Below are 17,450 nucleotides of genomic sequence, written 5' to 3'. Positions count from 1 at the left end.
ATTATGATTACATTATGATTACATAGCTACCACACATTATGATTACATAGCTACCAGACATTATGATTACATAGGCTACCACACATTATGATTACATAGGATACCACACATTATGATTACATAGCTACCACACATTATGATTACATAGGCTACCACACATTATGATTACATAGCTACCACACATTATGATTACATTATGATTACATAGGCTACCACACATTATGATTACATAGCTACCACACATTATGATTACAGAGGCTACCACACATTATGATTACATAGCTACCACACAGTATGATTACATAGCTACCACACATTATTATTACATAGCTACCACACATTATGATTACATAGCTACCACACATTATGATTACATAGCTACCACACAGTATGATTACATAGGCTACCACACATTATGATTACATAGGCTACCACACAGTATGATTACATAGCTACCACACATTATGATTACATAGCTACCACACAGTATGATTACATAGCTACCACACATTATGATTACATAGGCTACCACACATTATGATTACATAGGCTACCACACATTATGATTACATAGCTACCACACAGTATGATTACATAGGCTACCACACATTATGATTACAGAGGCTACCACACATTATGATTACATAGGCTACCACACATTATGATTATATTGCTACCACACATTATGATTACATAGGCTACCACACATTATGATTACATAGCTACCACACATTATGATTACATAGGCTACCACACATTATTATTACATAGGCTACCACACATTATTATTACATAGGCTACCACACAGTATGATTACATAGCTACCACACATTATGATTACATAGCTACCAGACATTATGATTACATTATGATTACATAGGCTACCACATATTATGATTACATAGCTACCACACATTATGATTACATTATGATTACATAGGCTACCACATATTATGATTACATAGCTACCACACATTATGATTACATAGCTACCACACATTATGATTACATTATGATTACATAGCTACCACACATTATGATTACATAGCTACCACACATTATGATTACATAGGCTACCACACATTATGATTACATAGCTACCACACATTATGATTACATAGCTACCACACATTATGATTACATAGCTACCACACATTATGATTACATAGCTACCACACAGTATGATTACATAGGCTACCACACATTATGATTACATAGCTACCACACAGTATGATTACATAGGCTACCACACATTATGATTACATAGCTACCACACAGTATGATTACATAGGCTACCACACATTATGATTACATAGGCTACCACACATTATGATTACATAGCTACCACACATTATGATTACATAGGCTACCACACATTATGATTACATAGCTACCACACAGTATGATTACATAGCTACCACACATTATGATTACATAGCTACCACACATTATGATTACATAGGCTACCACACATTATGATTACATAGGCTACCACACCTTATGATTACATAGCTACCACACATTATGATTACATAGGCTACCACACATTATGATTACATAGGCTACCACACCTTATGATTACATAGCTACCACACATTATGATTACATAGGCTACCACACATTATGATTACATAGGCTACCACACCTTATGATTACATAGCTACCACACAGTATGATTACATAGCTACCACACATTATGATTACATAGCTACCACACATTATGATTACATAGCTACCACACATTATGATTACATAGCTACCACACATTATGATTACATAGGCTACCACACATTATGATTACATAGCTACCACACATTATGATTACATAGCTACCACACATTATGATTACATAGCTACCACACAGTATGATTACATAGCTACCACACATTATGATTACATAGCTACCACACATTATGATTACATAGCTACCACACATTATGATTACATAGGCTACCACACATTATGATTACATAGCTACCACACATTATGATTACATAGCTACCACACATTATGATTACATAGCTACCACACATTATGATTACATAGGCTACCACACATTATGATTACATAGGCTACCACACATTATGATTACATTGCTACCACACATTATGATTACATAACTACCACACATTATGATTACATAGGCTACCACACATTATGATTACATAGCTACCACACTTTATGATTACATAGCTACCACACATTATGATTACATAGGCTACCACACAGTATGATTACATAGGCTACCACACATTATGATTACATAGGCTACCACACATTATGATTACATAGGCTACCACACATTATGATTACATAGCTACCACACATTATGATTACATAGGCTACCACACATTATGATTACATAGGCTACCACACATTATGATTACATAGGCTACCACACATTATGATTACATAGGCTACCACACATTATGATTACATAGGCTACCACACATTATGATTACATAGCTACCACACATTATGATTACATAGCTACCACACATTATGATTACATAGGCTACCACACAGTATGATTACATAGCTACCACACATTATGATTACATAGCTACCACACATTATGATTACATAGGCTACCACACATTATGATTACATAGGCTACCACACATTATGATTACATTATGATTACATAGGCTACCACACAATATGATTACATTATGATTACATAGCTACCACACATTATGATTACATAGCTACCACACATTATGATTACATAGCTACCACACAGTATGATTACATAGGCTACCACACATTATGATTACATAGGCTACCACACATTATGATTACATAGCTACCACACATTATGATTACATAGCTACCACACATTATGATTACATAGCTACCACACATTATGATTACATTATGATTACATTATGATTACATAGCTACCACACATTATGATTACATTATGATTACATAGCTACCACACATTATGATTACATTATGATTACATTATGATTACATAGGCTACCACACATTATGATTACATAGCTACCACACATTATGATTACATAGCTACCACACATTATGATTACATAGCTACCACACATTAAGATTACATTATGATTACATTATGATTACATAGCTACCACACATTATGATTACATTATGATTACATAGCTACCACACATTATGATTACATTATGATTACATTATGATTACATAGGCTACCACACATTATGATTACATTATGATTACATTATGATTACATAGGCTACCACACATTATGATTACATTATGATTACATTATGATTACATAGGCTACCACACATTATGATTACATTATGATTACATTATGATTACATTGGCTACCACACATTATGATTACATTATGATTACATTTTGATTACATTATGATTACATAGCTACCACACATTATGGGAGACGTGGGGAATGTTATGGCTTTGATCTTCACCGCAAGATCAAAGAGACATTTCACTTGGATACATCACATTCAACTGTTTACTTCCGACTTCTTCCCAGGCTGTCCAAAGCCCTCAGCAGCACCAACACTGACAGAAGGTCAACATGCTCACTGACAGAAGGTCAACATGCTCACTGACAGAAGGTCAACATGCTCACTGACAGAAGGTCAACATGCTCACTGACAGAAGGTCAACATGCTCACTGACAGAAGGTCAACATGCTCACTGACTGAAGGTCAACATGCTCACTGACAGAAGGTCAACATGCTCACTGACAGAAGGTCAACATGCTCACTGACAGAAGGTCAACATGCTCACTGACTGAAGGTCAACATGCTCACTGACTGAAGGTCAACATGCTCACTGACAGAAGGTCAACATGCTCACTGACAGAAGGTCAACATGCTCACTGACAGAAGGTCAACATGCTCACTGACAGAAGGTCAACATGCTCACTGACTGAAGGTCAACATGCTCACTGACAGAAGGTCAACATGCTCACTGACTGAAGGTCAACATGCTCACTGACTGAAGGTCAACATGCTCACTGACTGAAGGTCAACATGCTCACTGACTGAAGGTCAACATGCTCACTGACTGCAGGGTTGAGATGTGTGATGGTGAGCCTCCAAAGAGTACAGACAGAAGACACAGTATCTGCACGTACTGTACATGTTTACAACAACAACAACAACAACAACAACACAATGTCCATACAGTAGGCAGTTGGGTACACATTCTAATAATCTCAGTTAACATGTTTTTAGATAGCAATGTTGTTTCCGTCTGCTCTACTAGCAGAGACAGCAGGTGTTCATGACAGGCAGACTGGGTGCCCTAGCCTAACTCTTAAGTCTCAAGGCCTCAGTCAGTCCTGCCGTTGACTCATTTTCTTATTAGAACCGTGTTATGTCCAATCAATTATTTTCGTCTATAGGCCTATGTGTTATTGAATAAATGCTAAAGGTAAGCAAATGGAAACGTGTCTTTAAAATGTAAAAAGTATTGGCCCAATTCCAAAATAATTTTATACTCTCAATTTCAGTGTTCGAATACAGAAATATCAGATACATGTTAATACTCGGAAAGCATCATTGGGAAAGCACTTCGCATGAATAGAGCTTAAACGACGGGAAGAGCGCCCTCTAGTGATGTCCCAATGCTATATCAGGTTTACTCTTAAATGGTATTCCTCACGCCATCTTTACTTTGAATAAATGCAGGCTAAATTAAATGAGAATTATGATCATGTAAACATGAGATTGACATTTAAATTAGGCCTCTACAGGCCTCTAACAGATAGGAATCCATTGTTGTCCTCATCCTCCTTCATCCTCAAACCTTCTCAGCCATGAAGCTCCAAGTGTGACAGACAGCAGAACTGTCATAATAATGTGATGGTGTGATTGTGTGGACATTAGTTAGTAGGCATAGTAGAGTTTGTGTGAATGGCTCATGTTTGCATCAACCAGGTCGGAGCATGCATTGATTGCATTCCATAACTGTTTCAACAAGTCACCAGGGCCCAAAACATTTCATCTGGATCAGAATGATCCCGATTCTTTTTTGCTATCCAGAATTAGATCGAGCTGTCTGGTTTCCTCAGATACTCAACATCAGTCAGATAGATCTGATCCTGGATAGCAAAAAAGAATCGGGATCATTCTGAACCAGATTAAAAGAATGAAACATGGAAACGTCCCTGGAATGAAACATGGAAACGTCCCTGGAATGAAACATGGAAACGTCCCTGGAATGAAACATGGAAACGTCCCTGGAATGAAACATGGAAACGTCCCTGGAATGAAACATGGAAACGTCCCTGGAATGAAACATGGAAACGTCCCTGGAATGAAACATGGAGCCATTGCTTTCCAGAAATCCCTCGTAGTGAACCTACAGAAAATGACATACAGAAAATACATAGCCTACAGAAAATGACGGAAAAAAGAGAATATAGGAAAAGGAGGAACGTCTCAGTGATGTGAGGGGCATGGAACAATATCCAGAACTTCTTACAAAGTTTGTAACTATTTTGCATAAACTGCTCTATCCATCTGCTACGTGGCAGACAACTTGTTAGGCGAGAACTCGCAACACGTTTCCCCTGTTTAGCTGTGGCTGTGTTCGGAATAGCGTACTAGCATACTGCATACTACCTACTAAATGTCTCGCATACTCAAATCTCGCATACTGTACGTTCGGAACGTACTACATACTCAAAATATACGTCATATCTAGTATGAGTAGTATGCTAGTACGCTATTCCGAACACAGCCTGTGACACCTCCTCCTTTTTACGATTGGTGAGAATTTGTGGAAGCCGCGCCCAGGTTTCTAGATACACTCTGCTCATTGGACTTCATCATATTTCTCCGGCCCACAACAAGTAAACCCATTGGATGCCAGACAACTGGGCGGGATCTCTTGCAATCACGTGGAACCCGATTCACGTACAACTACACGTACTTTTTCTTGCGCAGCTCAGCAGAAAGCCGTCGTAACAACGCCATAACTCCGCACTCGGAGGGTCTGGGATCAGCTGTTAGCTCGCATCTTGTTATGAGAGCCAAGCAGCCTTAATGAACCACAAGAACAGATGAACCATGGAAGGAATACTGCATAAGTGGACGAATTACATCAGTGGTATGTAGCGACGGGTGTCTGAGTGTGGATCGACTCGATCAGCTGCCAACTCAAACAGAACGCGTTAGCTTAGCTTCTCTAGAGGAAAGCCCTACAGTCCGAAAGCCCTACAGTCAGAAAGCCCTACAGTCTAGCAACACTGTACTGTACAGTTTCTCTACTGTTAAAATGTGTAAAATGTGTCCTTCTTCTAGCACTACGTCTGCCAATGGCCCCAAGCCCGAGCATAGATTACTTTTTCCTGCTATGACTGGTGGATAGTCATATGTCATTTGTTGTAAACGTTCAGCAACGTGCGGTACAATGTGGGATCATCTCAGATGGCTTGCAGTGTTTTGTTATTGTCTAGATAGATAGATAGCTTAATGTCTGCCACAGCAGCCAGCACAGTGGGCAGCTGTCTGAACCAGTTAACCACCAGCATCTGATCCCTCCTGGACGTGACGTCACCGCGGCTGTGACGTCATCGCGGCTGTGCCCCCGAATGGATTGTCAATGACGTCACATACTTTGCCATATACTTTGCTACTCAGCGGTTTATAACATACATTTTTTGTATGCTGTATTATCCAACAATCCTATTTGGATGTCCTTATTAATGTGTCCATGTTCTTCTAGGCTGGCAGCCTCGCTGGTTCGTGCTGGAAGGAGGGACTCTGTCGTACTATGACTCTCAGGAAGACGCATGGAAAGGATGCAAGGGCAGCATCAAGATCTCAGTGTGTGAAATACAAGGTTGGTGTCCACGTGGGAGGACCGTTAGATGTTTACATTCTTATGCTAATATTTCACAGCGCTTAACCAAAGGTGTACCTTCAAAAAACCCTCTGGTTTGTTTACTCAAACTGTGTGTTCTCTCTTCCCCCCCCCCCCCCCCCCCCCCTCACTGCTGTGTGTTCTCTCCCCCCCCCACTGCTTGCCTCCATCACTTCATCAGTTCACTCTTCTGATTTCACACGAGTTGACTTGACCATCCCAGGGGAGCAGTACTTCTACCTCCGAGCCATAAACGCAGCAGAGAGGCAGAAATGGCTGGTGGCCCTGGGAACGGCCAAGGCCTGCCTGACAGACAACCGGACTAAGAGAGAAAAAGGTACAGGCAGTAAAGGTACAGGCAGTAGCCTTCCAGGTCTCTTGTGAAGGAACAGTGTGTTTTCAGATGTTTCACGTGTTCTTTGCTCTCTCTCTCTCTCTCTCTCTCCCTCTCTCTCTCCCTCTCTCTCTCTCTCTCTCTCTCTCTCTCTCTCTCTCTCTCTCTCTCTCTCTCTCTCTCTCTCTCTCCCCCCTCTCTCTCTCTCTCCCTCTCTCTCTCTCTCTCTCCCCCCCCCCCCCTCTCTCTCTCTCTCTCTCCCCCCCTCTCTCTCTCTGCCACCCACAGAGCTTCAGGAGAGCACGGAGGCACTGAAGACGAAGATGTCTGAGCTGAGACTGTACTGTGACCTTCTCCTCCAGCAAGTAAACAAGATCAAGGACAGCGATGAGCCCGGAGCCTCCGCGGAGGTGAGACAGACAGTAGGGATGAGCTTTGTGGGGATTAAAAAAAGAAATGCATCCATTATGCTATAGGCTCTATAACTAGTTGTTATTTTTTTCTTATCAAATGACATAATAGCGTGAGTCATCAAGCGACCCGCCGTCTTGCCTTTTCAAACGGACGTGACGATCGACCTGCTAAGATGTTTGTTGTTGACGTTGTGCTCCCTTCCTCAGGCGGGCGAGGACACTGGGAACATGGTGAAGTCCACGTGCACCACCTTCCTGAAGACCCTGGAGGAGTGCATGCAGATAGCCAACCGCACCTTCAGCTCAGACATGGTGATGCAGACCCCTCCTGGGTCACCCCCCGTGGCAGCGATCAAACCCCAGAAGGTACTGTTACAACCACTTCCAAGGACAACATACCCATTCAGTACTGTTGATATTGATCTAGATATGGATTAGGTTGATCTGGAGTAGTGGTGGTCTAGTGGATAGTGAGTTGGACTGGTGATCGGAAGGTTGTGCGTTCAAATCCCACCTGAAACAACAACACCACCACTAGTGTGTCCTTAAGTAATGGCACTTTATCCCTCAGTTACTATGTCCCTGTAATTCGTAATGTAAATCGCTTTGGATTAAAAAGCGTCTGCTAAATGGCAAATTATTTATTATTAAATGATTATTGATCTGAGATTCAATGTCTGTAAAACACACTTAGTCAATGAGCTTGAAGCCCTCTATTTAATGTGTCACTATGATTTACAAAAATGGACCTGGCATAGCTACGTACATACCCAAACACCAGCCCCGCTCACTCCGCTCTTCCACCTCTGCTGGGTCGACGTCATCACGGATGCGGCAGTCGTCGCGCTACCTGGTCACGACTCTTTTACTGTCCTGGCACCCCTGCTGGTGGAACTAGTTTCCCCACTGCTGTCAGGACTGCAGAATCACTTCTGCCATAGACTGAAGACCCATCTCTTCAAGCTACACCTTAACCGTTCCTCCTGAAACATCTACTTCCCCTCTAACCCCCCCTGTACAGTTTCTCTACTGTTAAAATGTGTAAAATGTGTCCTTCTTCTAGCACTACGTCTGCCAATGGCCCCAAGCCCGAGCATAGATTACTTTTTCCTGCTATGACTGGTGGATAGTCATATGTCATTTGTTGTAAGTCGCTTTGGATAAAGGCGTCTGCTAAATGCCGTAAATGTAAATGTCATACTGTATTTGATTGTAACATAAAACACCTTTGGGTAAAGATTGGTTCTTTTTGTTCCCGTAGGTCAAACCTGTCAATCAAACAAATCAGCGCCATGGGGAAAAGTACGTCACTCTCTCTTCTCTAGATCTCCTACGCTTTCTAGTCGCTCACTCGGAACAACCATATCCCACACCCACACCTTGATAGAATATTGTCCCCCTTACATCCTTGTCATCCATCAATCATAATGCTAATGAAAGCACAGCCTTCAGTACCTTTTAGGTTTTTGTGGTCAGGACTTGAATGGCTTTTTTGGGTGTCTTGTTTTTTCAGACGGAAGGAATCAAACGAAAGCTTAGGAAGAGCGCTAGCACACGACCACCTGGACCTGGACACCGGGGGGGCGGAGGCCCCAGACGAGACAGATGGACCACCAGACATAATCCCAGAGAAAACCCAAATACCAGCAACAGGTTAGTCCACATTCTAACCCTCCCCCACCACGCTCTGTTAACTCAACAGGACACAGCAGAAACTCCAAACTAGAATCAACCTCCAAAGTACGAGACCTTTACTGCAGTGCGTGATGCCATAAAGGAAACAATAAAGCGACAGCAAAGCAAATGAACCCTGGCTGTTCTGGGCAAACGAGGCTGAGCTGAGACTCATTGAGTCTCCTTGTAGAGGAAAGACAGTGATGGATGTCCGGCTACGTGATCGCATTTACCGTAACATATATTCATTTAATGGACCCTCTTACCCAGAATAACTAACAAAGCCAGATGTATCGATGCACGTGATGAATGATTAACTCAGAAATAACTGCTGTCACAAGAAGGTAGTACACTGTGCTAGGGTTAGAAGGTAGTACACTGTGCTAGGGTTAGAAGGTAGTACACTGTGCTGCCAATGAGTTGTCTACTTATTAAGATAATGGGTTTGATTTGTTCTTGAGCTATTTAAAAAAAAAAAAAAAAAACTCAATCTCTCTCTGTGTCTGTGTCTCTGTCTGTGTGTCTGTCTGTCTGTGTGTGTGTCTGTGCGTCTGTATCTGTGTGTGTGTCTCTGTGTCTGTGTGTGTGTCTGTGTCTGTCTGTGTGTGTGTGTCTGTGTGTCTGTGTCTGTGTGTCTGTCTGTGTGTGTGTGTCTGTCTACATAGTAGAGACCAACCCAGTCGTAGGACACCACAGGGACTGTGAGGAGGAGACAGTGGCGTCCTCTCCTCCAGCCACCCCCGACACCTCCAACACTGAACCACCAGCCCAGCAGGAGGAGGAGGAGGAGGAGGAGGAGGAGGAAGGAGAAGAGGAGGAGGAGCAGCAGGAGCAGCAAGTGGACCACACCACCCAAGAGCAAGACCAGCAAGACATCCAGCCCCCCGCCCAGCCGCAACAGGACCAAGACCCAGAGGCTGTCCCTGACCCAGACCAGGCGCTCACTGACCAGGACGAGGCCTTGTTGGAGGACCAGCAGTTCCAGGATGCAGTGCAGGAGGAGGAGGAGGAGCCAGAGCCAGAGCAGGTGGACACCTTCTTCAGCACTATGAGTCACAGGTATGGGGACACACCGCAGGAGGGTCACATTTTGTAGAAGGTTCCGCGGGTCAAAGTCTTAAATATTTCACGACATTACACAGAAGTAGGGCCCACAAGTACAGTATATACAGTACACTTATACCCCCCATGCACTGTCATTATTCCAGGTGCTATAATATAATATACTTGTTTCATTGTATTTTCACGATGAGCTATTTTTATTTATTTATTTTTATTTATTGGGAAAATATATTTAGTGTGTGCAGGTAATGCTGTGAAATTGTAATGTGCTGAAATTGTATAGTTCAGGACAAATTCAAATGGGGAAAAAAAGGTCAATGAGACAGTTTTTCCTCTCTTACTGTTCAAACGGAAAAGGGAACCCGAATATGCTTTTTTTCTTTTCTTTTGAAGAAATAATTTCCATATGTCGAATGAGTGTTTTACATGAGTGTGTTCTCTCTTGATCACATGGTACACACAGAGACGCCCTCACCTGATGTTTGGGGTTTGTAATGTTTCTTTTGTAATCGTTTAACTCTTTCTTTTTTGATTGAAAGCCCCCTCGAACAATGTTACTGAACATTTTAGGTATTATTCAAATAATCATCAACGATGATGTTGTTTTTATGATGGTATATCTTTATGATGGTATATCTTTATGATGGTATATCTTTGGCTGCGTTTGTCAAATTCGCTCTGGAAATCTGATCAGCGCTCATGGAATGCCCTCGAGGTCCAATCAAATTCCCCATTATGACGTGGAACCCAGTGTCCGCTCCTCCGGCGCTCTCAGAGCTCATTTTACCAACGCAGCCACAACACACTTTCATATATATAACACACTGTCATATCCTTTTGTGTGACAAACTTAGAAGCAGTATTAATGTATGAGATACGAGGGTCAGTAAGGACACAAATCCAACATGGAGGAAGGACTAGACGCTAGCCTAGGGGAAGTGGAATGGAAAATGACCAACACAGAGTTTGGATGATGGAGGAGAGACACAGCCAAGCTGTTGATGATATTCCAGGTGTACCACAGGTGTACACAAAAGAAGAGAACGCACACCGCAGAAAGCGTAGGCGAGGTGCTGGCGACGGAGCAGAATACTATTGAATGAAGTAGAAGCCTCTAGAACACTCTAGTTCCAGATACAAAAAAAAGTGGCGATTTTGACTTGACAAAGGCTACGGACGAAACCGTTGTCAATTAAAATCGACCCTTTTTCGCATCTGGAACTAGAGTGTGCGGCTTCTACTTCATTCAATACACATAGGTTACACACAACAGCTCCATCCTCCCACCCTGTCCTGTCAGACTGTCAGAAACACAGTGGCATGCTCTGGTGTGAATCATCTCTTTGGCTTGACTTTGAGTTGTACCTGTTTTTATTTTTCGGTTGGTTGGTTGGTTGGTTGGTTTGTTTGTTTGATTGATTGATTGATTGATTGATTGATTGAATCAAATAAAAGTTGGCGCTGCTGGACCTCTCACTAATCCATGTCTTTGTTTGAATCTCTTTGACTCTTTAGATTTAGTGATATAACAGTGGACGGCGACAGTGGTATCCCTACACAAGCCTTTTTGGACTCTTGCTATGCAATAGTGCCAGTATTAGGTAGGACAGCCCCATTCAGTCTCTCATTCACTCCTCCTCCTCCTCCTCCTCTGTTCACTCCTCCTCCTCCTCCTCCTCCTCCTCTGTTCACTCCTCCTCCTCCTCCTCCTCCTCCTCTGTTCACTCCTCCTCCTCCTCCTTCAGATTTCCAGATCTGAAAATGACAGCATTTTTAAAAAAGCTTTTTCCTTCCTAGGAATTCATTCCCCCTCAGCTGTCATTAGTGCATGCTCTAATCTTTAATAACTATCTTTTTTAATAACTTCATTAACTCTTTTGTTCTGTAGTTATATAACATCATAGTGTTCTGTCCTGATTTTTTTTATTCTTCCATTTGGAATGTTCTTTCATGGTGGGGAGGTGTTCTAGTCTCTACACGTACTAATGAACTGTGTGGGTTTAATGAATGCGGGGGTGTGTGTGTGTGTGTGTGTGTGGGGGTGGGGGGTGTATGTGAGCTGTGGGAGTCAGGAGTGTATGGGACATCTTGTGGTTCTATATCATAAACCTTCAGGAAACTATCCTCTCCACTCTTGTTCACCCCATCCTACCTAGTGTACAGCATGGTCAACTGTTCAGAGGTACAGTATGTACTGAAGGATGCACACAGACACACACACACACACACACACACACACACACTCAGGAGGTACACACACACACACACACACACACAGGAGGTACACACACACACACACACACACACACACTTGGCTTGATTAGAGTCCTTTCTGGGTCTTGTCCTGTCCTGTACTAACACTGTCATACACTAACACTGTACTAACATTGTCTCTTGCATGTTGCATTTCTTTTTTGTCAAGAATGTATGACACTCCTGTAGCTGTTAAATCTACATGTATTGTCTCATAAGGTAACAGACACCACAGACAAACAATGATGCTAGATATCCAGCAGTTACTGTAAGTGACATTGGACTCTCTTTCCCCAGACAAACTTGGGTCCACAGTATTTGCTCCAGTTAAAATGGATTTTGTAGGAAACATCAAGGTAAGTGGCAACACTAATGAAAACGTTCCTTCAATCAAATTGACAGTAGGTTAAGCTAAAGGTACATACACCTCTTGTTGTCATTTTAAAACCCTGACAGTTCTTTACTTGGCCACAGGAGGGCGTCTTCTCCTGTTTACAGTATGCTGTATAATAAAACTGAATAGCAGACGACACTAGTTCATGTTCAAACGACTGAACCCGTCCCCTTGTGTATAATATGCTCGAAGCTGAAACATATCTCATCTTTGTCATCAAGACAGTGCTGGAATAAAGCATGTAAACCTTTTATAGCCTTATTAAAGATTGAACGGTTTAACAAGAGGAAGACATATTTAAGTGTTTATGGTTATTACATAGCCCCCAAAAAGCCTGAGACTGAGAGGGAACACGTAACAACATGTATGACACATATCCGACCCAAACTGAGGCCTTGTCGTGTATGTTTATGTGTGTGTGTGTATTAACACTCTATGATCACACAGCCGCGTCCCTCTGGAACGCCCTCCCCAACCACATCAGACAGGCCAACACCCTCCCAACATTTAAACAGGCCCTCCAAACCCACCTCGTCAAGCTCGCCTTCACCAGTTAACCCTCTCCCCCTCCCCTCCCCATGTGTCCCCAGCACTACCGTAACTAGGCCCCTATACTTTCTTCTATTTACCTTTTGTTTCTTTTTATTATTACTACTCAATCTTTTCAGTTTGTAAAGTGTCTTTGAGTGTCTAGAAAAGCGCTATATAAGACTAATGTATTATTATTATTATCATTATTATTATTATTATTATTATTATTATTATTAACGCTCCCCTGTCCCCTGCGGCTGCAGAAGATCCACCAGAAGCTGGTGTCGGACCCGGCGGGGTTCCCCACGCTGCAGGCCATCGTGCTGCAGGAGGTGCGGACGGACGTGGCCCGGGTGCGTAACTCGGCCACCGAGGCGCTGCTGTGGCTGCGGCGAGGCCTCCGCTTCCTCAAGGAGTTCCTGTCCGAGGTCCACGCCGGGGCGCACGACATCCAAGGAGCGCTGAGTGAGTAGCCACGCATGTACACACACACACACACACACACACACACACACACACACACACTGAGTGAGTAACCACACACACACACACACACACACACACACACACTGAGTGAGTAGCCACGCACACACACACACACACACACACTGAGTGAGTAACCACGCACACACACACACACACACTGAGTGAGTAACCACACACACACACACACACACAGCCTCTACACGCACACATGTACACATACACACGCACACACACACACACTCTGAGTGAGTAACCACGCACACACACACACACACACACTGAGTGAGTAACCACGCACACACACACACACACACACACACACACACACACTGAGTGAGTAACCATACACACACACACATGTATACACATACACACACACACAAACTCTACACACACACACACACACACACACACACACACACACACACACAGCCTCTACACATATACACACACACACACATATACACACACACACACACACACACACACACAGCCTCTACACACACACACACACACACACAAATACACTCACACACACACACACACACACACACACACACACACACACACACACACCTGGATACAGTAACAGTCCAAAGGTTTGGGCACACTTTTCCCATTCAGTTGAATGTGTATGTGTCTATACTCATTGTGGTCTGGCGTGACATTTATGGCGTCCCCGTTCTCTTGCCGCTCAGACAACGCCTACGGGAAGACCCTGCGGCAGTACCACGGCTGGGTGGTGCGCGGTGTGTTCGCTGTAAGTACTCCAGCGCTCAGTCCTCCATGCTTGCATATCTTCGGATTGCAAACCGATTTCTTTCTTTCCAAGTTTTCCATCTTGTGACTTTGGTCCAGGAGGATCTCCTCCCTCTTGACTCTGTATCTCTTCCCCCTCCCGCGGTCCCCAGCTGGCTCTGAGAGCCGCCCCGTCCTACGGGAGCTTCGCCGCGGCGCTGGTGTCCCGCCAGGGCGACGAGCTGAAGGAGGGCTTCAGGACGGGGGTCCGCAGGGACCTGGGGGTCTACCTGCCCGCCATGGAGAGGCAGCTGGCCATCCTGGATGCCCTGTACGAGGAGTACAGCCTGGAGTCGGACGAGGTGGTGTGAGGACGGACGGACAGAGAGAAGACCCCCGCTTCACCCCCCCTCCACCCCCTGGAGACGTGGGGTTGGTTGGCCCCCCGCAGAGAGAGCAGAGAGAGCCAGGGAACCATGCTGGGGGGGCGGGGGGGTGTTCCAGCATGCCCAGTGTGAGAGGCCAGTAGTACTAGCTGTTGTCATGATCCTACTCCACATTGACACGGTCTGCAGCTCTAACAGCAGTAGAGGGGGGGGGGTTCTGAGGTCTAACAGTAGAGGGGGGGGGGGGGGGGGGGGGTTCTGAGGTATTTTCAGGTATTAAAGTCTGTTTCCAGTAACCCTCAGGGGTATAAACAGGGATTTGAACCTTACACAGAGGTGTAGTTAGTCATAGTTTTCATAGGTGGCCCGTAATTCCTATTTTAAGGGGTTTGTCAAGAAGGGTACCTTTTTATGCAAACGCTAACGTTTTGCTGATGATATTTGTCTTTATACGGTGCATTTTTCATTGAGTTATTGTGGCTTTGAGTGTATTGTATGTATTGTACAGTACTTGAAGCACAGGGTATTTTCCTCTGGCAACCGCCATCATTAAGACATATACTATTAAGCATAGGCTGCTGAGAATGCACAATAGTTTTAACTGGAGATTTTTCTGCCACACTTAAATTTAGGCTGATATAGACGTGCTAATTTAGAATTCACATCATAAAAGGGCCCCATTTTGACAGCAAAAAGAGTATGCATTAGTGAAATACCATATTGCATATGTTGCATTGTAAGCTCATTGTGAAATTGTTGGTATTTGAAGTTATACATTTGCCAAAAGTGCAACTTTATTTTGCTGTCAAAATGTCACCCATGATGTCATAACTAGGTAACTGCATATATAACTAAGTACTGCATTCTTCTGTGTGACAGTACTGATGTTACACTATTCATTACTGTTCACTGTACTGCTCCAGAGAGACTGACCAATGGGACCAAAAGGAAACTGTCATGGAGATGACTAGCTTGCGCTGCCTCCAACACTGAGCCTAAAGTAGCAGTCCCAGGACTGACTCCTGCTGCCTCTGCACAGCCACACACACGGGCCATTCGCTTCTTTCTTTCATCTGAAATGTTGTTTACCAAGTGTCATTATTTATTAACTTAACAAGTGAAAATAGTTCATGTTAACTTAACCTGAATCATTTAAATGTGTATTTTATGTGAAACGTATGGACACTTGCATCCATACAGCATGGTTAATTGCATGATTTTATGTATAGAATAAGATTGGGGTGCCAACGGATGATGAATGTACACCAATCCCTTGATTCAATTTACTAAAGGTATTAACAATCATAAGAGAGGATGGGTTGTTGTTAATGTTTTACATGACATTGCTTTCCCCCTCTTCTGTCCTTGATGGCCAAACTGATGTTGATGTTGTTCAAGTGATAATATCATTGTCCCAAAACCGGATGGTACTTTTTTAGCTTTCGCTACCATCAGTACTTTCATCTTCTCATTCCCAAAGTACACATTGTAGTTCTTCATATACACAGGCATAATTTCTAGCCACGTTGAGATGTTATGTCTGTTCGACAGTCTTGTCAACAAGTGGCATTAGGTTGCCTTTTTAAGCTGTCTAACTGTACAGACAATGGACCAGTTTAACTTTGAGTACAGATGGACCAGTTTGAAGCCTGGCCATGGATGGAGTCTGGCCGTTGATGCACTGATCTATTGGGACGCAGCAGCAGCATCCATGAAAGGCTTCTTTTTACAAGACAACCAGATATTCTAAAGTAGATTTTTTACTTTATTCTCCTGAGGGGTATTCCATCAATGTAGCTAAAGGACAATCCAGGCTTATTTTGATAAATCCTGCAACATTTATAAACAAAATCCAGCCCTATTTTGTCTCGCGAGACTTCATGGTCAAAATAAGCCTGTATTTTCCTTTAGTGACGTTGATGTAATACCCCCCTGTTTAGGTCACAGTGAAGATTGTAACAATGACGAACCATTTACACCAATGACTACATGAAAAGATGTGCAATAGGCAGATTTTTTTGTTAGCATATTCCTGTTAATCCTTTTAAAAAATATGCTATTGTATCTTAATGTTTCAAATAGACAACATTTATATGAATGTACATAAGATGCCGTTTGATTTTTACATGCGTATTAAACTTGATGAAGTGATGTTTATGCCTATGCTTATTTTTCGCCATTTTACAGATATCGTTTCTATAATGATATTAAAACAGCTCCATCACAGATACTAAAACACCATGGTGATTATACAAGATAATGAATGAATGAATGAATGGTCTTTATTGTCATTGATATAGTACAGGTACCAAATAACGACATTTGGGAGGAGGGGCT

General features: G+C 42.9%; 1 protein-coding gene across 1 annotated transcript; it reads left to right on the top strand.

Annotated features, from left to right (window-relative positions):
- Nucleotides 1-5,970: 5,970 nt before the first annotated feature.
- Nucleotides 5,971-15,143, top strand: plekha8 (pleckstrin homology domain containing, family A (phosphoinositide binding specific) member 8). Its single transcript, XM_080541210.1, has 14 exons — nucleotides 5,971-6,086; nucleotides 6,705-6,821; nucleotides 7,024-7,179; nucleotides 7,465-7,586; nucleotides 7,797-7,955; nucleotides 8,851-8,891; nucleotides 9,103-9,242; nucleotides 9,929-10,053; nucleotides 10,156-10,322; nucleotides 11,841-11,926; nucleotides 12,876-12,934; nucleotides 13,767-13,968; nucleotides 14,688-14,749; nucleotides 14,901-15,143. The coding sequence occupies exons 1-14, from the start codon at nucleotides 6,047-6,049 to the stop codon at nucleotides 15,096-15,098; spliced, it is 1,674 nt and encodes a 557-aa protein (XP_080397336.1). The 5' UTR covers nucleotides 5,971-6,046; the 3' UTR covers nucleotides 15,099-15,143.
- The last annotated feature ends 2,307 nt before the right edge of the window (nucleotides 15,144-17,450 follow it).

Source organism: Nansenia antarctica, assembly GCF_963989245.1.
Source record: "Nansenia antarctica genome assembly, chromosome: 10".
In the NCBI taxonomy this organism is placed as follows: Eukaryota; Metazoa; Chordata; class Actinopteri; order Argentiniformes; family Microstomatidae; genus Nansenia; species Nansenia antarctica.
Note: the sequence above shows the minus strand (reverse complement) of the source record. Positions and strands in the feature narration are given on the sequence as shown.

Excerpts from the sequence above, each read along its gene's own strand:
- plekha8 (XM_080541210.1), top strand. The coding sequence starts at position 6,047 with ATGGAAGGAATACTGCATAAGTGGACGAATTACATCAGTG. Across the intron at positions 12,935-13,766 it reads ATTTTGTAGGAAACATCAAG|AAGATCCACCAGAAGCTGGT; the intron begins GTAAGTGGCAAC and ends CTGCGGCTGCAG. Across the intron at positions 13,969-14,687 it reads CGACATCCAAGGAGCGCTGA|ACAACGCCTACGGGAAGACC; the intron begins GTGAGTAGCCAC and ends CTTGCCGCTCAG.